Genomic DNA, 20,561 nt, shown 5'->3' on the forward strand with positions numbered 1-20,561 from the left:
GGCAGAGAAAGTTATTCAAAATACTATGAACAAAGTCTATAATAAAAATATGGTATACGGGCCTTTCAAGACAGATATTAATTTCTGAATACAAAATGTTATTTTTTAAAAGTCCAAGTAATATTGATATAATACTTCTTTTTCGTCTACAAGATCGAATAATGTAAAATATTTACAATCAAATAGTTCCAAATACGATTAAGGAAGGTTCTTGATGAGCATTCTTAACAAAAATTTGCTCAGTAATCTCTCTTTAGAGTCCGCAAGTGACCAAAAAATAAGAAACTAAGTGCCTTTTACAATATTTCCTGGATTCATAGAAATCTACACTCCGGAAACTTACCACTATAGGTACAGATAAAAGCGAACTTCTATTGCCTTTATATCCCTGCTTAAGTTCCAATTTCCCATTTAGTTTAATATAATCTTGACTTTATCTTTAATATTATTTTTCTTACTTCACTAGATCGCTGCCGAAGTAGCTGCACCACTCGCCAAGACCGATGAGATCGTACTCATTGGCGGTAATGATAACATAACAAACGATGTTACACGCCTAGTAGCACAATTACCACCGTCCATCAACGCACTCACCGGCGTCGATTTGTCGAAAGTATTGTCGAAGATACCCGGAGCCAAGGCGTGAAATTCAATGCAACACTCCAGTATGCAAACACCACAAGATGCCCGAACGATGATGTTGATGACATAAAGATATAAACGATAATTGGAATGGAATGACACGTGGGAAAATGATTATTGAAACACAGAACAAAGGAAAATTTATAAAAAATATAAGAAATAATAAATGCAAAAATTATGACGAAGTATGGGGAGGAAGAAACTGCTAAACTGGAAGAATTATGATATAAATATAAGAACACAATCACAAAAACAACAAAATAAATGCTAAATTTTAACGCAATGTTTAGAAATCAATAAATCAATGTAATGGATAAAACTACGAAAGTATAAATATTAAAGAAGTATAAAAAAGCAAAAAATGTGTCATAAAAGAATATTCAAATTTGTGCGAACTCAAAGCAAAAAAAAAAAAAAAGAACTCTGGCTTAAGCGCCTATTTTGCAGTGAATTAGTAATCTAAATATACTCGCCTCCTTAATATAAATGTACAACACACTTTTATACAAGCAAGCATATACAATCTTACATAGCATCTTTATATGTACATATGTATATTTAAAACGGATTTAAATGATTTCGAAGAAAAAAAAAACAAAAACATTCTAGGCACAAACGTAACCACAATAAAGAATCTACAAAAGTTTTTCTGTTTTTTTTTAATAATAACTACAGTACTGAGTAAAAACCAAAATTATTAAATAAAATTTTTTTTAACAAAACTGACTGTAAACCAATAACCTATCTATATAACTCTCTTCCGTTACACAAAAGAAAGAAGCATTGTAAATGAACTCTATTATTGTCTCGTTGTCTACCAACTAAAAGAAATAGCTACAATAGTAATATGTATAGAGCCTACACAATTAAAAGTACACCAAGTCAGCAAATTTCAGATAAACTCTTTCTAATTTAGCTATTAAAAAAGTATTTGTCTTAACAAAAGCTTAAGGGAAATATATAAAATCTACTTTTATTATTGATATCTGTTTAATTAACTTCTGCTATTTTCAAAATTGTTAATTTTTCCTTGTTTGAAATTCGACTTTATGCGAAAAATATGTTGCAAAAATATTATTCCAAAGTTGATAGTTAATACTTCTTTAAATTTTCAATAATTATTTTTTACTAAAACTAAATTTACTCAATTTTCTATACAAACCAAATTTCAAAAATATTTAACCTATAAATTTGTCAACATTTCACTAAAACCAAAGACATACATTTTTAGTTGTCTGTGGAATTTTAAGCAAACAACTTTATCAGTATATAAAATCTCATAAAAGAATTGAAATTTTCAATAATTTTTCTGAAAAATTATTGCTTTGATAACTTTTTCATAATAAGATTTAAAATTTATTTTCAAAACAATTTCATGTAGCTCCATTAACTCAACTTAAGTTGTGTTGTCAAATTTTCACAATTATGTGCCACTGTGTAAGCGTTTAAGTAAGAGTTTTATATATGTAAGTTAGTTAAAACGTTTCGGAAATTAGTTTTATAAAAATTATGTTGCATTAAATTTAGTTGAAAATAATAAAATATCATTTGCCATATCAAATCGAGTCTTGCGAATTTATTACGATTGTTGATTTCTATAAATTAAAAAATAAAAGAAACAAATTAAAAAATATGTACTGTTATTTTTGTTATTATTATTACTAATTTTAATTTTGTTTCACCTATATTATTACCCAAAACTATATATATTTAATAGGCATATTCTTCTTCTTGCTATTTGTTGTTTTGAGTTCACTACATAACTTAATGAAAACTTATTTTCCTTAAACAAAATATATAAACATATACATACACACTTTGTGTATATAAATATATATAACAAAATATTTAACAATTCGATTTTGTTGGCATCACTGTAAAATTTTTTAAAATATTATACTTTGTAAAAAAAAAAATCAAACACAAAATGACTTTGAGTTTATATAAATACAAGCCTAAAGAACAATATAACAACAATTATAAAGCATTTAAACGGGCTGTCTGATACACTGTTGCTATTTATAAGCATTTACTTTTTGGAAATTAATTAAAAATCACAAAATGGCTAATCGGTAAACGTACCATTACGTTCCACTTCAGCGACTCGTTAAACAATAAGTCAATAGTGCTTTACAGTTATACAGCCACGCCATGTTAGTCACCCAAATACTGTGAAGCATTTTCAAATCCGTGCGAAGGATATTGATACACACACACACACACTATAATGTTCAATCGGAAATAAAATATATTTACATACATATGTATATTTATAAAATATTAACAACAGCAACAAAATATTTGTAACACAACATGGCTACAATATATACATACTTAAATGGTACTAAGATTGTAATATAATATTTTGTAAAATTCATACAATTTAATCGAAGATTTAAATAAAATGTACTTTTGTGTATTGATAATAAAATTGTATGTATTTTTTAACCTTTAAAGGGAAGATCCCCACTAATACAATTATGTAACTTCAAATCTAATGACTACACTTGTCCTTTCAGACCTTTGCCTGAAACTGAGTCTCCAACAGTAATACAAACCCATAGCGAACCACAATTTTGTGGTTACTTAGTCGGTGTATAGACTAATCCAATAATCCACAACCGCTTACCCTTAGGTTAGACGAGGGTTTTTAATCGTCGAGATCTGAAACTGCTCAACTAAAGAAACAAAAATTTCAACTGCAAAATTTTAAAATTACCTAAAAGAAAGTTTAAATTTTTAGAGTGTTACTTGTTAAGAGAAGACAGAATAGTTTATTTAAGGATCCTGGTTTCGAAATTTCAAAATTTGAAAAAAATTGTCTTATTAAATAGTGAGATATGTTTAAAAACAGTATCCAAAAATATCAGTCAATCTGAGTAATATTCTAAGAGATATACCCTTTGGAAGTTCCGCCCATCAGCCCACGCCATTATGAATATAAAATCTTTAACACGTTTATCTCAAAACTAAATTTTTCAATTCGGTGGAGATGATGTCTCGAAAAGTTATAAAGCGATTTTGTTCAAATTTTGCATACATCTGTCGAAATAACCGAAGTTTTTTTTTTATTATAACACTATATTTTCCAAGCGAAAATGTAACCAAAAAAATTTAAGTTTTTGGTTTAAATTCTGTCAAAAATTTAAAAATATTTTTGGTTGATTGTTTGTTGTAAAAATTCTGATGCAAATCAAAATTTGAATTAAAATCATGACATATTAAGCGGAATGGTTTATTTAACTCGAAAATTCTTTTTTCGAGTTCTTGAAGATTTTAAAAGTAAGGGTCCAAACTAACTATCAGACAAAAGAAATGAACTCCAAACTGAACCATTCAGAAGTTTTACTAGGAATCTTATACCGAGCATTTCCCCACGACCAGTGAGTTTAGATAGTTTTTAATCATTTTTAACGACTAGTATATAGAGGATGATTATGTGTGGAATACCCATGCAAATGACCTAAAGCCTTGAAAATGGACCAACTCTTTCACAACCACACCTACTTTCCTTATGTCCAAATTTGTAAAAAATATGTGAGATATCTTAACAAAATTAAGTGATCGTAAAATCTTGGATATAATGTAGCTTGGTGGAAAAATATTGTTAAATTGGTTTCGGACTAACGCCAGATTCCATATACTACATATAATAATTTCGTTATTCTATTGGACTTTATACCGAATACGCGGAACGAATTGTGTGTTATTTTGATAACATTAAATCAATAAATTGCGAGATTATAAGATGTTCGGTTCTACCCAAACTTAGTCCTTCCTTACGTTAAAATTAACTTCGGCAAAGTTGAGAAGAGAAAATGTTTAAACATATTATCCACATAGACCAAATCTATGTAATTTCCGACTTTGTCTGGAATCAAATTAATTTAGTTAAGAGGCAACTCAGACATTAAGAAGCGGATCCTGAGTAGTTTTACACTTAAGATTAGCAGTTACGACTTCTGATAGATTATGTTCTCTTCTTCTTGAGGACAAGGGGAAGAAATATTGATAAGGCCTATGTTTGGAGGAAAGATGAAACTGATCGACATGGAACACCTTAAGAAACTACATAGGTAAAATGTATATTTTATAATAGGAGCTGAGGACGTAACTTTAGAAAATTGGTTAGATCCAACACACCAACTTAAAAACTGTTTTCACCTTGAGACATACATAGGTATAGGGATTATATAAACGTTATATAGTTAATATGTTCATATTAATTCAATACGACCCAATACGGCGTCCATTTCGTAAACCTCATCTATGAGTTAACACCTTCCTTGCCTCCCTCCCAGTGAATGGCGTTCTTTCTGGATACTGTAGCAGATTAAACTCTTACTTATCCAGACTGAACCCCGACATTCAGAATATATGTCCTTCATGCAATGAACCCCCGCATTCCTGGAACTCTCGTTAAATGACCTCGACGACAACTACACTTGTGATTTCCGTTACAACAGGGCTGGATAATGAGTCAAGAAAAACACCCGAAGTAATCAAAACGTTCACGTAAATCCAATATAGCCACATTTTAATCGGTTAAGGGGTTATATACAGTTAAACGGCCGAAAAAAAGTGAATTTTCTAGAATTTTTTCTGAGAAAACTTTTTAATTTATTGATCCAAAAATTTATACACATATTATGGTATCTTTTAACTAAGTCTTAAAATAGACTTAGTACTAGTAAAAATATTTATTTGAAAAAGAGCTACAGCTGATCTCCAGGAGCTCCTCTCAAAAAAGACGTTTTGCGGTGACCAATATATCTCGGAACTGGATCATCCGAAATTAAAAAACCAAACAGATTTCGTTAAAATAATGTTAAATCTAGTAATTAATCGAAGGAATAAGCAAAATAAAATTTTTTGACAAAATGGCGGTTTCTCAAAAAAAAAAATCGATTCTTCACCGAAATTTCGGCCTTAAATTGTTTATAAAAAAAAAATATTTATCGGAGAGAAAAAATCTTCGATTTATTACTAAAAAATATATTTAAGAAGGTCGTGTTAAAATTTGAGACTAATCGGTCCAGCCGTTTTCGAGTAATGTTGGTCACCGACTTTGAAAACACCATTTTGAGAAAAACGCGTTTAAAGTTTGGACCTTGTACTTCCAAGCACTCTGAAACGCCTTTTCAAATTTTTCATTTGCTTGTAACTTTGAAAATATTCACCGGAACGATATGAAATTTTCTGTGTGTATTCTTAAATATATGTACATTAAGAAAATGAAATAAAAAAAATCGATTTTTTGAAAATTCTAACTGTATATAACCCCTTAAGGAAGGTTATATCGACCATACAAAATTGCTTGCATGTATGTATGTAATTGGCGTTGAACCGTTTAGCCGGTTATAGCCGAATCGATGAGAGAGCGCCACTCCTCTCTTTCCTTCGCTGTTCGGCGCCAGTTGGAGATTCCAAGATCGCTCTCCACCTAGTCCCTCCAACGGCGGAGTGGAGGCCTTCCCCTTCCTCGGCTTCCTCCGGCGAGTACTGCATCGAACACTTTCAGAGCAAGAGTGTTTTCGTCCATTCGGACAACATGACCTAGTCAGTGTAGCCGCTGTCTTTTTATTCGCTGAACTATGTCAATGTCGTTGTATAACTCGTACAGCTCATCGTTCCAACGTCTGCGGTATTCGCCGTTGCCAATGTTCTGAGGACCATAAATCTTGCGCAAAATTTTTCTCTCGACAACTCCTAGTTTCGTCTCATCTGATGTTGACATCGTCCAAGCTTCTGCACCATAAAGCAGGACGGGAATGATAAGCGGCTTGTAGAGTTTGATTTGGTTCGTCGAGAGAGGACTTTACTTTTCAATTGCCTACTCATTCCAAAGTAGCACCTGTTGGCAAGAGTGAATCTGCGCTGGATTTCGAGGCTGACATTGTTCGTGTTGTTGATGCTGGTTCCCAGGTATACGAAATTATCTACGACTTCGAAGTTATGACTGTCAACAGTGACGTGGGAGCCAAGACGCGAATGCGCCGACTGTTTGCTTGATGACAGGGGATATTTCGTCTTGTCCTCATTCACCTCCAGACCCATTCGCATCGCCTCCTTATCCAGGCGGGAAAAAGCAGAACAAACGGCGCGGTTGTTGCTTCCGATGATATCAATATCATCGGCGTACGCCAGCAGCTGGACAGTCTTATAGAAGATTGTACCTTCTCTATTTAGCTCTGCAGCTCGTATAATTTTTTCCAGCATCGAGTTAAAGAAGTCACACGATAGTGAGTCACCTTGTCTGAAACCTCGTTTGGTATCGAACGCCTCGGAGGGGTCCTTCCCAATCACGGAGCTTTTGGTGTTGCTCAACGTCAAATTACACAGCCGTATTAGTTTTGCGGGGATACCAAATTCAGACATCGCGGCGTAAACGCAGCTCCTTTTCGTGCTGTCGAAAGCAGCTTTAAAATCGACAAAAAAGGTGGTGTGTGTTGATGCTTCTCCAAGATTTGGCGCATGGTGAATATCTGGTCAGTTGTGGATTTTCCAGGTCTAAAGCCACACTGATAAGGGCCAATCAGTTTGTTGACGATGGGCTTTAGTCTTTCACACTGTACGCTCGATAGAACCTTGTAGGCGATATTTAGGAGGCTTATCCCACGGTAATTGGCGCAGATTGTGGGATCTCCCTTTTTATGGATTGGGCAGAGCACACTGAGATTCCAATAGTCAGGCATGCTTTCTTCCGACCATATTTTACAAAGAAGCTGATGCATGCACCTTATCAGTTCTTCGCCGCCGTATTTGAATAGCTCGGCCGGTAATCTATCGGCCCACGCCGCTTTATTGTTCTTCTGGCGGGTAATTGCTATTCGAATTTCTTCATCGTGGGGAAATGGAACATCTGTTCCATCGTCATCGATTGGGGAATCGGGTTCGCCATCTCCTGGTGTTGTACTTTCACTGCCATTCAGCAGGTCGGAGAAGTGTTCCCTCCATAATCCCAGTATGCCCTGGAAATCGGTTACCAAATTACCACCTTGGTCTCTACATGAGATTGCTTGCATATCGAAGCATAAAAAGCCGTCCGCCATTGAACGAAGCACAATTTATTGCGCCCTACTAATCACCTACAATTTACACATTGTAATAGGTCACGGATTGCTTCAGAATGTATACGGTCTAGAGACCGCACACCTTTAACCACTACATCAGAGGCTCTAGATAGTAATGATGGACGAAAATATAATCTTTAGTCGTATAAAATCCTATTCAATTCGTAAATATAATCGGAGTTAAAGAAATATATATAAGGCTACATCTCATTTCTCACATGGAAATTGAAAACAATATTGTATTTATTTTATTTTGAATTATGGTATTTATTAATTTAGTAAACATAAAATTAATAATTGTATGCATTCTTTTGTATATTTAAATATACTTATATAAAAGTAACTACTCAATATAGTTTCTTGTATTGTTATTTTATTAACTTTGCTTAATTTTTTGCGTTTTTTGCTTTTTCTCGTGTTTTTTTATATTTTTTTCTTTCTTCACTTTACTTTACTTTACTTTACGTTAATTTTTTACCATTAATTATCATAATTAATAATAATTAAGTATTAATTTTTATGTGTATTGTAATTAAATTGTATGCATTTATGCTGATTTACCTTCTGCTTTAACGCCTTTTTGGTTTGTGTACAAAATTGTTGTTTATGCATTAATAAATGTTTTTTTGTTTTAGTTTGTTTTTTACTCTTCTTCAACTTTTACTTTTATATATTTGCTTTGCTTTTGAAATTTCGCAAATTTTTCATTTATTCAATTGTTTTTTCATTGCCTCTAATTTTGGAAGAAATTAAAAAAGAAAATAACAAAGCAGAATTCTTTTTATTATAACAAAAACGCTATGCAAACATGCATAAATAAGTAGATATAAAGTTAAAAAATATATATATATATGTATTTATATATATGTATGTGTGTAAATAATAATCCAGAGATAACAATAGTGCAAAGTCGATGATTAGATAAATTAAAAGGGACAGTCGCAAAAAATGGAACGGATTTGTAGATATCGATAGTGGGACACAAGGTTTCGAAGGATTTTTGGGTTCGAATATGCGGAGGAGTATATATAAATTTCAAATCGGAAAACGGTTGTCCAGTCGGATATTATAATTAGCTTAATTTAAACAATTTCTTATAATTGAACTGTTGATACGAGTTGCAGTGTATGGTTGTGTATAAATCATACTTAGTAAAACTAAGAAAAATAAGCTGATGAACGGATCGTGTTGTTGATTGGTTGTCGAAATATATCAGCGTTTATTTGAGTAGTGTTGAGTTTGGCAAAAGCAAAACTGGAGTTGGAGGGAAATTTACGTAATATTCTGAGGCGCGCGAATGTATTCGATATTGTAATATGTATTATGAAATATTTATTGGCAAACGTGTTTATACTTTGGTAGCTCAAAAATCTCAATGTATATTACCATGTGGAAAATATGATTTTCGAAGAGGTAAGCTGAAACTAGCAAGCTATAACTTATAAAAACGTTTTTCTTATTCAATCTTTTCTTCACTTTGTTCTTGAGAAAAGTTATAGTTTCCACTTGCAATCAACTTTTCACACCTTGCGATAAATCGCTTGTTTTGGACAAATTTTCTCGAGTACTCTGTTTCTTTGTATTATTATTAACGCTTAGTACCAATTATATGTGTAGTTTTTGCATATATATATATATGTATATATAAAATGTGTCGCCCTCTTGCAAGTACCTTTGTTGAAAGTTTTATATCATGGTATTTCAATTAATGTAATTTCCTGTTATGTATGCTTGTGTTTATTATTTAATATGTGTAGCGCTTTATTATTACTTTGCCTTTTTGTCTAATCTGAGGAGGGAAGAGGTTTATATTTATTTTTTACTGCTCTTACTACCTCGTAATTTTAGTTTTATAAATTTACGCAAATATTTCCTTCGTATTGCTTTTGCTCCTTCTTTCATTCGCTTTTAGTTGTCTGCGGTAGCCTACAGTTCTATAATATATAAGTATAAGTATTAGTACGTTTATTTTAAATATATTCTTAAAATAGGCTTTTATATTTTGCAGCTTGCTTTGTATTGAGTTTTAAATTAATCAGTTTTTGTAGCATTACGCCTTTTTATTTTAAAATATCTAGTTTTTAATTCCATGTAATTTCGTTTTTAAATCAACGCCGTCATTCGCTTGGCCGTCACAAGTTATTTATGTTCAGTTATATCCGCTGTCGCCACGAACCACGCGCCACTTCAATTTCTCTATTATCAAATCCACCAGACTTTACTAGGCCTGCTAGCTATTTGCAATACAAGTCTTTTTATAAACTCACTCGCGCCCGTTTGCTTTGCCGTGTACCCGCTCTTCTGAAATCAACTTGGCTTTTGCTCTCAGTCGCTGCCGAATCCTTCCATTAACGCATTAGTTCAACTTATTTTTTAGTAAATTTATTTTAATTATTTATTTGAGAGTTTTTCTCCTTTTGCACAATTACTTTTTGTTCAAATGTTTTTTTGTTTTTATTTTCAATTCGCACGGTTTTTCTCCTTGTCTGCTTGTTATCAAATATACTTTTTCCTTTTTATTTTCACTTCCATTTCCGCAAAAAAATGTCACTTAAGAAAAAATTAAATGTTCTATTTTGGATTTTTACGTTTGCTGTTGTCGCTGTTTGTATCGTTTTTATCATATAATGTTTTTTACGCTAATCTTAGCAATTTATATTGTAGTTTAATTCTTCGTCTGTTGGCCTTTCGGTTTGCTGCTTTATATTTTCTTTCTTTCTATTTGCATTTATATGAAAAAAACAATTCTCTTCTACTGGCTCTTTAGTCATCTACCTCTTCGTCATGCTCCTTAGTATCATTTTGTTGCAACTCTTTTAACTTTTCTTCACGAGGTTTGGCATTGCCAAAGATCGCGGCCGACTGTTTAGTCTCTGCCAATGCATTGATTGGCGCTTGTATGGTCCGTGGCTTTAGATTTAGCCGTGGCCTCTCGCTATCATCTACAAAATAGTAAATAGAAAATTGTAAAATTATTTATATTAAAGCAACCATAAGAAACTTCTCAAATTTGTAAATTTCATTTAATGGCCAGAAACAGAAAATCAAGTATGTTTTTTACTCACCTATACTGCCTAACGGGGCAGCTGCCGGTGCGGGTCTATCATTATGAGTAGGATTGAAGTTGGAGCGCTCGCGATCACGTTCTCCTCTATTCCTACTGAAATTATTGTAGCGATCGTTTCCTCCATCCCTACTTTGAGCGCCGAAACTTCCTTCACGTTGATTACGGTCATGATTTCGCTCGAAGCGATCATCATTGTTGAAATTTCCGTACCGGCCCCTATTCGCTGGACGATCTAAAACATCACGAATTTAAAATGTTAAAAAACTAATTAACAAAGTATTATATATTAAGCAATAGAGTGCAAAATTAATAAATTTAAATTTTGCATGCGGTGATTTTTGTCCAAAAATTTCAAAAGAAATACGCATACGAATAGTGGATTTGGAGAGGCAACTACGGGTGTTGTACGAATAGTTGTTGGTTGTGGGGCAAAGCTGGAACAAGGTTCTTAATAAAATTAATAAGCGTTATTTTAATAAGTGAGTTGTTATAATATAAAGAATGTAGGCAGAATATGTTTGGTGTTTGTCATTTTTACATTTTTGGTGAATTCTACATTAAGGTTTGAAAATGTAGTATGATGTTCCATTCTTTATTTCCTACAGACTTTATTTACCATTGTATCCTCTATTCATGCCACCACCACCACCGCTGCCGCCGCCTCCGCCGCGATTTCTATCGTTGTGACCATAATTATCATTGTACGAACCTCTACTATCGCCGCGATTACCACCACCGGCACCACCGCCTCCTCCACGATTAAATTGATGATTACCGCCTCCGGCACCACCTCCTGAAGAGCCACCTTGTCTTGGCGGGCCCCGTTTGTTAAAACCACCACCACCACCAGCACCTCCTCTACAAAATACATGAAGGAGAAAAAGGAACTGTAAGCATCATATATACATTATAGGTTGAGACTATCTAACCGTTCGTTTTTCCTGCGATCAGCTATATCGATCCTAAGCGGCGCGGATAAGTCGTCCAATTTGATTCGTCCATCGCATTCCAAGGCGCGTTCCAAATTCTCCAAAGTTTCGAATTCAACATAGCAAAAACCTTTGAATTGGTCCGTTTCCCGGTCTTTAACCAAACGTACATTTTTTACCTCAAAATCTTGAAATATTTTTATAACATCTCCTTGTACTAGCCCTTGTGGCAAGTTTCCGACGTACGCAATAAATGGAGGTTCCGTTGGCAATTGCTTTCCCGGACGATCGCCATAGTTTCTTTAGAATACAATTAAGAGGTATAAATAAATATATAAAGTAATGTCTATTTGAAATAAGTATACTTTCATAAACTTAAAAAATTAAAAAGTAAAAAAATTAAAAATTTCTCAATTGCCAATCTAAGGGCAAATCATGTAAATGTAATTAATGAGAAGTTTCACGACTAAATATGTTTATTAATATTTCATAAATATATACTTATTTATATATGTATATATATATACGCAGTATATTATGTAACAAATAAAACACACAGTGAATATATAACGATCGCTTGTAGATATTTTTAATAAATTACTAATTCAATTATGAAAACCGGCATAGTTTCGTTCACAGTTAATAGTCAATAAATACGAATGAGCACGTTTTATTGAAAATATCCTAACTGGATCTGTTGTGGTATGTCAGTGCCCATATACATAGCATATAATGTAGCATTAAATATGTATATATATAATTAAAAGGATTTTTTGTGTGTTCTAGTCAAATCGGCGTCACCATAACCTCAGCCGACGACGTCACCTATCCCACCTCTAAACCTTTAGACCAGCCTAAACATTGCTGCGGTGACGTCGGGCAAATGCCGATTGCGATGCGCGTTTTTTTGACATTTAGTGGGTTCACTATGTTTTGCACATGCTCCACAAATCTTTTCTATTCACATCGACTACAACCTAGAATTTTTTCAGAGAAGTATAGTCTTTATTCTACAAGCATTATTAATTTTTACTCCGCGCGCCTTTTAATTAATATTTATGTGCTCAATTTACTCATCCATGCTTCTTGATTTAGATGACTATATGTCACTATATAATTACTCGCCGTGCGTGCTCGTCAAAGTCGTAGTCTTTTCTCTACTTCTTTCTATCCGTCGTCAATGTGAAAATATATATAAAAGTTCTTTCCGGGTTTTCCTATTATTTTGGTACTTTCTAACTTAATTTAATATCAATTGTATAAATAATAAACTTTAAAACACTTTTTTACAAATTTAAATACACAAAACTGTTTATAAATAGATGTTTTTTAAAATATTTACCTAGCGTGATCAAAACCAGCTCTTCCAGCCATGTTTTATTTTTTCAAAATGGTCTAAGCGAAAGATGTCCGTCCCAGTTAAGGCGAATTTCTTTTCTACCTTGTACGTTTACACTTCTTCGCTGTCAAAGTATGCGCCCAAAGCACACGTGATATCTCTTTTGCACCTACGTAACCGCCGTTCAACGAACTATCAAAACAAAACGAATTGATCCGCGTTACACTGCTGTACTCTTGTTGGCTAGCAAAGTGTTTTGGCCACTCCAACGCTATTGAGCAACAGAGATGGCAATATTTATCAATGCAACACGTTTGCGTACACCGGCCGCTGCACTAACTATGCTACAAATAATTCAAATTATGTGAATGCACGTAGTAAATTGTAACCAATATACTGTTTTTGTTTACGATCAACCGCTTGCTCCGTCCACCTACTCTTTACAAAAACTTTTGTTGCACTGAAATTTTTCACTTTTCCGGGTTTTTATTTGCCAATCTCTGAATCTCTGCTCTCCACTCACATTCACTGCACTCGCGCAAAGCGCACGTCAAATTTTTGCGTTTGTTTCTACGAAATTTTGCTGCTTTTACCGCTTCACTACTATGGAAATAATTCAATAGATTTTTTATGTGATAAAATACGATATGTGGAATTAGGTACGTCTGAAGGAATTCAATATGCCGATTTTATTGATCGTTGCTTTGATTTTGACGTATTTTTTCAAACGAAAAGTGTTTTTTCTTCGACTTTGTTATATGTATGTGTATACTGTTGTTTTCAACTTCTCTTGCTGACAGCATGAAACAAATATAGTTATTAAACTGTAATGACAGTCAGTGCCTGAAAAGCCGAAGGATGGAATGAAAATGAAAATCACAAAATTGTGCCAAATTTTTGCACGCCATCGGCATTTCAGTGATGCCAGAGGGAACGAAAGTTATTAAAACGTTTTAATGCTTAAACATTGTGAATAGCTACACCAGTAACGAGTACTATTTGGAATTTTCAGATAAATTATTATTTTTCTTTGGAATCCACTTTAAAAAATTCTTTTGAAAAACATTTGCAATGTCAAAAAATATAAATTCTGTATGAACGTAGGCAAAAGATTTATGACGAAATTTCACCAAGCAAATAAATACGCTTACTATGCTATACTATAATTATAATATAATTAAATATCGATTAGTGCATATTATTTCATGCACTATACCAAACATATTCTTGCTAATAAATATGTAATAACAAAATATATTTCCAGCACTTAAAATACCGATATGGTGACCTTGTGATATTCAGAGGCTGGTGCAGAAAGAAGATTTGATAAATGTCAAATGTACAAGCCGATTTTTTGACGTTTTCTGACATTTTCCTTTCGCACACCTATTACTCTAAAAGTGTACACGTTTTTGCTGCAAATTTCAAGAAATCGAAGTTTGAGCTTTAATTTAGTAAAATTTCATTAGAAATATCTAAAATATTAAGAACATATTACGAAAATGGCGTTGACTTCACGTTTTTATAGCGAAAAATATCCCGAAGTTGAAGATGTTGTAATGGTGAATGTGTTATCCATAGCTGAAATGGGTGCATACGTCCATCTGCTAGAGTACAACAACATAGAAGGAATGATTCTGTTGTCAGAGTTGTCTCGTCGTCGTATTCGTTCCATTAATAAATTGATTCGCGTTGGCAAAACCGAACCTGTTGTAGTGATACGTGTAGACAAAGAGAAAGGTTACATTGACTTGTCCAAGCGTCGTGTATCAGCGGAGGATGTTGAGAAGTGCTCTGAACGTTTCGCAAAAGCAAAGGCGGTGAATTCTCTACTAAGACACGTAGCCGATATTCTTGAGTATGACTCAAGTGAAAAATTAGAAGAGCTGTACTTGAAAACGGCTTGGCATTTTGAGAAAAAATATAATAGCAAGACAGTTGCTTACGATATCTTCAAACAATCCGTCACAGATCCATCTGTATTCGATGAGTGTGGTTTAGATGAACACACCAAGGAAGTGCTCTTGAACAACATTAAGCGTAAGCTGGTTTCACCAACTGTGAAAATCCGTGCTGATATTGAATGCTCATGCTATGGCTATGAGGGTATAGATGCAGTTAAAGCTGCATTAAAGACAGGTCTGGATTTGAGTACAGAAGAATTACCTGTACGCATCAACTTGATTGCGCCTCCTTTGTAAGTATTTTAAAATGATATAAAAATACAAACAATGCTTAAACTTTATTAATTCAGGTATGTAATGACAACGTCTACAACTAAAAAAGCCGAAGGATTGAAAGCGCTTGAGACAGCAATCGAAAATATACGCAATAAGATAATTGAATCGGAAGGCGAATTCAAAGTAATAATGCCACCAAAACTTGTTACGGCTATTGATGAAGCTGATTTGGCTCGTCGGCTGGAGCGGGCAGAAGCTGAGAATCAAGAAGTGGGTGGAGACGATGATGAAGATGCGGATGGTGACCAAGAAGGCATGCAATTCGATCCAGAAAAGGAATTCAATCACAGAGGTGATCGTGCCGTTGCTCAGAATGATAACGAAGAAGAAGATGATGATGAAGAGTAGAAAGAGATACACGTATAGTTATTTCCAGCGTTTAGACACCACTTGGTCTATTTACAAGTTTGTCGCAAGCAGTAAACAAACAAAAACCATCATTCTTTTACAACCGAAAAGGCAATTTTGATAAAATATAGTTTATGTAATTACTAAAGCGTTTAAAGAATATGGCACAATATTTTTTAAATAAATTACTCAAGAACAAATAAACGGAGATCGTTATTTTCGGCACATAAATATGTTTGTAACCAAGATTTTGGAGGCGCGCTTAATATAAACTCGATTTCTAATTATATAGCATAAAACATGAGATAAATTTGATAGGTATATTATATGAGGTATAAAAATCTGGTCTAAGAAATATTGGAATTCATTTTACTCTGCTCTAACAACAGAGAGTGGAGTCCCATTTCCTTGTCATAAAATTTCTGGAATTGGAATTCTCGAATAATAGTAACAGATATGATAGGAATACGTTTTAATATAAAACCAAAAAAATATTTTATTTTATATTTTAATCTAGTCTCGAAACTACTTAACTTAATAAAAAGCACTTTTTTACACTCTTTTGGCTGGTTCAATCCATGTGAAAGATTTCAAACACAATTTTCAGATGTTTTGGTTTGCTCAAATTTCATCTATTTATTATTAAGTAATTTCATATTACTTATTGCTGTGCTACTTTTTCCCTTTACAAACCCTTTTTCGTACACCATAAATTGTAACGGAAAAATCCGGTTCTCTTACGAAACTAGTCCCAAAATATTTAAGTTATAAAAGTATGATATTTTACATTCACACAAAATTTCAATGAAATGTCGACCTTTACTGCTGTTTCCTTTGTTTATTTTATCGGGTGTGTGGGTTTTATCGGTTCCAACTTTTATGCATATGTATATGATGATGTTTGCCCACAAATCCGCCACATTCCTTGTCCATTGCCGTGTGTATAAAATAAGAAATGCTCTAGCCTGAGGTAGTTTGAATGTTATGGTAGGCTTAATTCATTATTAAAGCGTACGCCTTATTTATAATTGTTGTCGCTGTTTGTAATTCGTATCATTATTTTGTCAGCAGACGATATTTTTGCGCAAAAACTTACATTTATATACGTATGTAAGTGTATATACTATGTATGTATGTGGAAAATTGTGGCATGGATAAATCGCTAAATTTTAATATTTTTTGCTTAGAATTAGGTATATCGTTTAATTTTATTGTTGCTTCTTCTATTAGTGTTCAGGGCGGCGACAGTGCTGACGACGCCAACGTCTTCTCAAAATCTCAACGACTTGGCAATGAGCGCGGCAGTTGCTTGTGTTTTATTACCATTATGACGACGCAATTCAGCAATCACATTTGTACGATTGTAACCAAGTTTTACCAAATCGGTGACGTCACTTTCAGAAAAACTGTCATTAGACGAAACATCGTCAGCTGTACCACCTTGAGATCTCTTCGAAGTTGAAGCTAATAATAAATACGATGTGATTACTTTTTGTATAGGTACGAATTATAAGGTCAATTAAATGTACCAGCATCTTGCTTGCTTTGTTCGATAGCTTGTTGTATGGCGCGTGACTCAGCATCACTAGCTGATTGTTCCAACAACTTTAATTCCTCCTCTGAATTGCCGGTGAGACGTGCACAATCGGGCAACTCGTTTTCGGGTAAGAATGGCGTTTCTGTGCCAGTAGTGCCAATACGCAGCACATTTCGCTGCAAATCAATATTGCACTAAAAAGAAACGAGCACAAAAAATTGAAATGAAATACTTATTTGTGTAAATTGCACACGTGGATAGAATACCTGATGACGTTTCAGCATGTCGAGGCCCAGCAACATATCCATTCCTTGTTTCTCCAAAACTGAAAAGCTCGATGTTAAATGATCGTTCCCGATCTGCAACTGGACCATATGTATCCGACCAATAATGCGTTGCGTGCCAACACCTTTAGCAACGCCATTCCACCTGTAAGCAAAATGTGAAATGTTTTCAAATATTCATATATTTATACATTAAAAAACCAAATAAAAGTACAATCAATGTTAATCAAGTGCCTACCTAGTATCGATAAGTCGGTTTAAATTGCAGCGCTCTGCGCATGCTGCACTCATTATTGTAGTTTGAGCACCGGAATCAACGAATGCTTTCACTGAAACGCCATTTACTTTGCAATTAATGTATCTAAAAATGTTTGAATATTATTATGTTATTTTCGGTTTGCATTCGAATTTGCAGCATTTGGTACTTACAACATGGTTACGGTGCCAAAGATCTCTGGGTTGTATTCAATGGCTGCAGCCATATTATCTTGTATATTTTTCTGCTTAATTTCCTCAGCAATTAGTCGTTGTGCCTCTTCATCAAAGGGATCAGCATTCAACATGCGTAAACGTTGCAATTGTCGCTGTTTTCTAAGATCAATTTGTTCGCGCAACACCTTCGAAAACGTTTCCAAATTTCCTGATAGCAATGCATCGGCCAGTTTCGGATTGTTCTGTTTCAACAGTGACAGTGACTCAGGATTTGAAAGTAACATTGTACGCACTGCAGCTGGGTCATCATCGTAGTTGACATTAAATTCATCGGAATCTGAGTAATCCATGTCGCTAGGTGCAGGACGATATCCTGGTGCCAGACCCGAACTACTGCCACCCCCAGCACCGGTTCCTAGGATATTACCTAGATGCAAAGGTAGTAAATAGTTTAAAATTATTTTATAAGCAAATTTCATAGTAATAATAATAACTAATACGCACAATAGTTATAACAGTGTTTCAGCTGAGAATTTCTTAACAATAATTAATTTTTATTAATACATAAAATATTTATTTGACTTAATAATGGGTGGGAATGACAAGTAAGAAATTGTCAAGACATTCATACGTTCAAATATAAAAAAAATTTCCAAACAAAAATTTTCACTACTACTTAAAAAGTAGGACGTGAATTAAAGTGGAGTTAAGTAAATGGAAATTTTGAGTGCATACTACATAAGATTCATTGGTACATATACTTTTGTATAAGAACCATTTGTAAGAAATCAAATACCAAGCATTATAATAATTTTAAATGTCCTTGATTCTAGCAAATCTAAATTACTTTCTTTAATTGTGCGTAAATCTGTACATTTTACTTTTGTTTTGCACAAATATTTTTATATTAACGAGGCCTCTTAAGTATATATGTGGATGTTATGTGCACACATGGAGTGGGTATGTATATATGTGTAGATGACAAGATAAGCAGAGCAAAATATGTAAATATACGCTACCAAATATGCCACAACCAACGTACATGCACGTATTTTTTCTTTCTTCGATTGCATTTAAAGCATTAGCGCCATTTGCTTTTGCTTGCACAGTATTTGGAATGAATACATATTTATCATCATGGGGTATGGTATATTTGAGCGCATTGACCCACTTATATGACAGAACAATAACAAGCCTTGAAACAGCTCAGTATCTATCGTTACGTTTCATACATAATTGCAATTATAATTTAAATATATATTTGCTTTACATACCTAGGCTACCGACCGCTGGAGCACCTATGCTACGACCGACTGGCAAACTTTGTAATATTACACAGTCACCATCTGTGATACCGAAATATTTTAGCGGCTTTTTATCATCCAGCAATGGCGCACCATTGTAAACAAGAACTATCTGAGATATGGGTATTCCAGATTCTACTTCACAAAATGCCTTGAAGTTCTCCAACTCCAGTTCTTCGGAAACGTCCAAGAAAAACACGCTATCCGTCAAAGTAGTTACCGTTATCTTCATATTTATGCTACTTTTTAGTTTTTTTTTTTGTTGAACTTTATACTTTTCTTTACCAGTTGGTAAGTTGTAATTGCAATCAATGCTTTTGTTTCTTGCTCAACCACACAATGACTTTTCACGTAAATATGCTACTGAAACGTTCCTTTCGTCATATGCTTTTAATATTTACTGAAAATCACTTTGTTGCTCGTTTAATCTCAATGCATTTGGAAACAATGGAAAGTAATGCGTTCTATATATGATTCGTCACCAAAACCAGGAGATTTTCGCTTTGATGTGGTTTTTATATTTTCTTCCAGCCTTCTCTTCGTTTAGCTCAATCTACTTTCAGTCTGTTTCTGTTTTTCGTCCGTTCGGCATCTTCATTTTCTGTGTTAAGTTTATTGTTGTTGTGTGTTTTACCACCAATTTTTAACAATGGCCGCCCAAGAGCAGACAATGTATAATATAGAGAAGGTCCGATTACGTTCTCTACCAACAGCACCGATTCTAACCATTCACAATAGGAGCTGAAAATTCTTAAAAAGTGCCATTACTTAATTTTGTCCCAAATAATTTTTTTTTCGCTTAATTTATGTTTTTATTTTCATTAAAAAGCCGCATATTAAACGAGTAATACAAAACTCTTTTCAATTCATGATATTTGAGAAATATTTTGAAGCTCCATACATTGATAATTTTTAATTTAGATACAGTAAAACCTAAAATTACATATCTATAATATAAAAATGAAACGCAAAATGTGTTGCTAAGCGCATAACTCGAGAACCGCTGAACCGATTTCGCAAATTCTTTGTTTAGAATGTTTTTAGAGGTACCGGGATGGTTCTTACGGAGAGAAAAATTAGAAAAATTGCCTGAAAAAGTCTTAAATCCACAGTTTTCTAATCACCCATACAAACAATTTGTGTCGTTAGTCTCGAAAAAAGTCGAGAAGGGACAAACCGATCTGGCTAATTTTAGTTTTAAAATATTTATGGAAGGCCAGGGAAGGATTAGAAAGTAGGTATATATCGAAAAATTGTGAGGAAGATAACAAGAAGATGATTTTATTTGAATTGACAACAAAATTATAAAACAAAAAAAAAAAAAAACAAAAAATAATAATTTTTTGAAAGTTGTCATTGTTACTTT

The 20,561-nt window shown here is 33.6% G+C and overlaps 4 protein-coding genes across 10 annotated transcripts in view; 2 read left to right on the top strand and 2 right to left on the bottom strand.

Annotated features, from left to right (window-relative positions):
• Positions 1 to 1,100, top strand: part of Flo-2 (flotillin-2) — a 248,883-nt gene extending 247,783 nt beyond the window's left edge. For all 4 annotated transcript variants that reach the window (XM_054230604.1, XM_054230605.1, XM_054230606.1 and 1 more), the window contains one exon: positions 467 to 1,100. In XM_054230604.1, coding sequence (XP_054086579.1) covers positions 467 to 646 — 180 coding nt within the window. In that variant the 3' untranslated portion in view covers positions 647 to 1,100. The remainder of the gene's footprint in view (positions 1 to 466) is intronic.
• Positions 1,101 to 9,036: 7,936 nt separating this feature from the next.
• On the bottom strand, positions 9,037 to 13,867 carry LOC105215178 (eukaryotic translation initiation factor 4H). Of its 4 annotated transcripts, none has more exons than XM_054230609.1 (6): positions 13,440 to 13,867; positions 13,054 to 13,389; positions 11,712 to 12,011; positions 11,399 to 11,640; positions 10,781 to 11,014; positions 9,037 to 10,657 (listed from the first exon to the last, which is right to left on the bottom strand). In XM_054230609.1, the coding sequence occupies exons 2-6, from the start codon at positions 13,083 to 13,085 to the stop codon at positions 10,479 to 10,481; spliced, it is 987 nt and encodes a 328-aa protein (XP_054086584.1). In that variant the 5' UTR covers positions 13,086 to 13,389; positions 13,440 to 13,867; the 3' UTR covers positions 9,037 to 10,478. The 4 variants fall into 4 exon arrangements, with proteins under 4 accessions (XP_054086584.1, XP_054086583.1, XP_011187272.1 ...); XM_054230608.1 differs by having other exon boundaries at positions 13,054 to 13,394; XM_011188970.3 differs by having other exon boundaries at positions 11,492 to 11,640; positions 13,054 to 13,863.
• Positions 13,868 to 14,411: 544 nt separating this feature from the next.
• On the top strand, positions 14,412 to 15,842 carry LOC105215179 (eukaryotic translation initiation factor 2 subunit 1). Its single transcript, XM_011188971.3, has 2 exons — positions 14,412 to 15,247; positions 15,305 to 15,842. Exons 1-2 carry the CDS (start codon positions 14,553 to 14,555, stop codon positions 15,636 to 15,638), a joined length of 1,029 nt encoding a protein of 342 aa, XP_011187273.1. The 5' UTR covers positions 14,412 to 14,552; the 3' UTR covers positions 15,639 to 15,842.
• A 404-nt stretch (positions 15,843 to 16,246) lies between these two features.
• LOC105215180 (protein DDI1 homolog 2) lies at positions 16,247 to 20,015 on the bottom strand. The gene is made up of 6 exons (XM_011188972.3): positions 19,166 to 20,015; positions 17,889 to 18,318; positions 17,698 to 17,820; positions 17,442 to 17,604; positions 17,168 to 17,369; positions 16,247 to 17,102 (listed from the first exon to the last, which is right to left on the bottom strand). Exons 1-6 carry the CDS (start codon positions 19,425 to 19,427, stop codon positions 16,909 to 16,911), a joined length of 1,374 nt encoding a protein of 457 aa, XP_011187274.1. The 5' UTR covers positions 19,428 to 20,015; the 3' UTR covers positions 16,247 to 16,908.
• Positions 20,016 to 20,561: the final 546 nt, after the last annotated feature.

The sequence above is a fragment of the Zeugodacus cucurbitae genome, chromosome 5 (genome assembly GCF_028554725.1).
Source record: "Zeugodacus cucurbitae isolate PBARC_wt_2022May chromosome 5, idZeuCucr1.2, whole genome shotgun sequence".
NCBI classification, from domain to species: domain Eukaryota; kingdom Metazoa; phylum Arthropoda; class Insecta; order Diptera; family Tephritidae; genus Zeugodacus; species Zeugodacus cucurbitae.

Bases quoted from the DNA above. Each gene is read 5' to 3' on its own strand.
- LOC105215179 (XM_011188971.3), top strand. From the start codon at position 14,553: ATGGCGTTGACTTCACGTTTTTATAGCGAAAAATATCCCGAAGTTGAA. The intron at 15,248-15,304 runs GTAAGTATTTTA...TTATTAATTCAG, and splicing joins AACTTGATTGCGCCTCCTTT to GTATGTAATGACAACGTCTA.
- LOC105215180 (XM_011188972.3), bottom strand. From the start codon at position 19,427: ATGAAGATAACGGTAACTACTTTGACGGATAGCGTGTTTTTCTTGGAC. The intron at 17,821-17,888 runs GTAAGTACCAAA...AAACATTTTTAG, and splicing joins TTTGGCACCGTAACCATGTT to ATACATTAATTGCAAAGTAA. The intron at 17,103-17,167 runs GTACATTTAATT...ATTTATTATTAG, and splicing joins ACAAAGCAAGCAAGATGCTG to CTTCAACTTCGAAGAGATCT.
- LOC105215178 (XM_054230609.1), bottom strand. From the start codon at position 13,085: ATGGCTGGAAGAGCTGGTTTTGATCACGCTAG. The intron at 12,012-13,053 runs GTAAATATTTTA...TGTATTCTAAAG, and splicing joins GCTGGTTTTGATCACGCTAG to AAACTATGGCGATCGTCCGG. The intron at 11,015-11,398 runs GTAAATAAAGTC...GTGATGTTTTAG, and splicing joins CATGAATAGAGGATACAATG to ATCGTCCAGCGAATAGGGGC.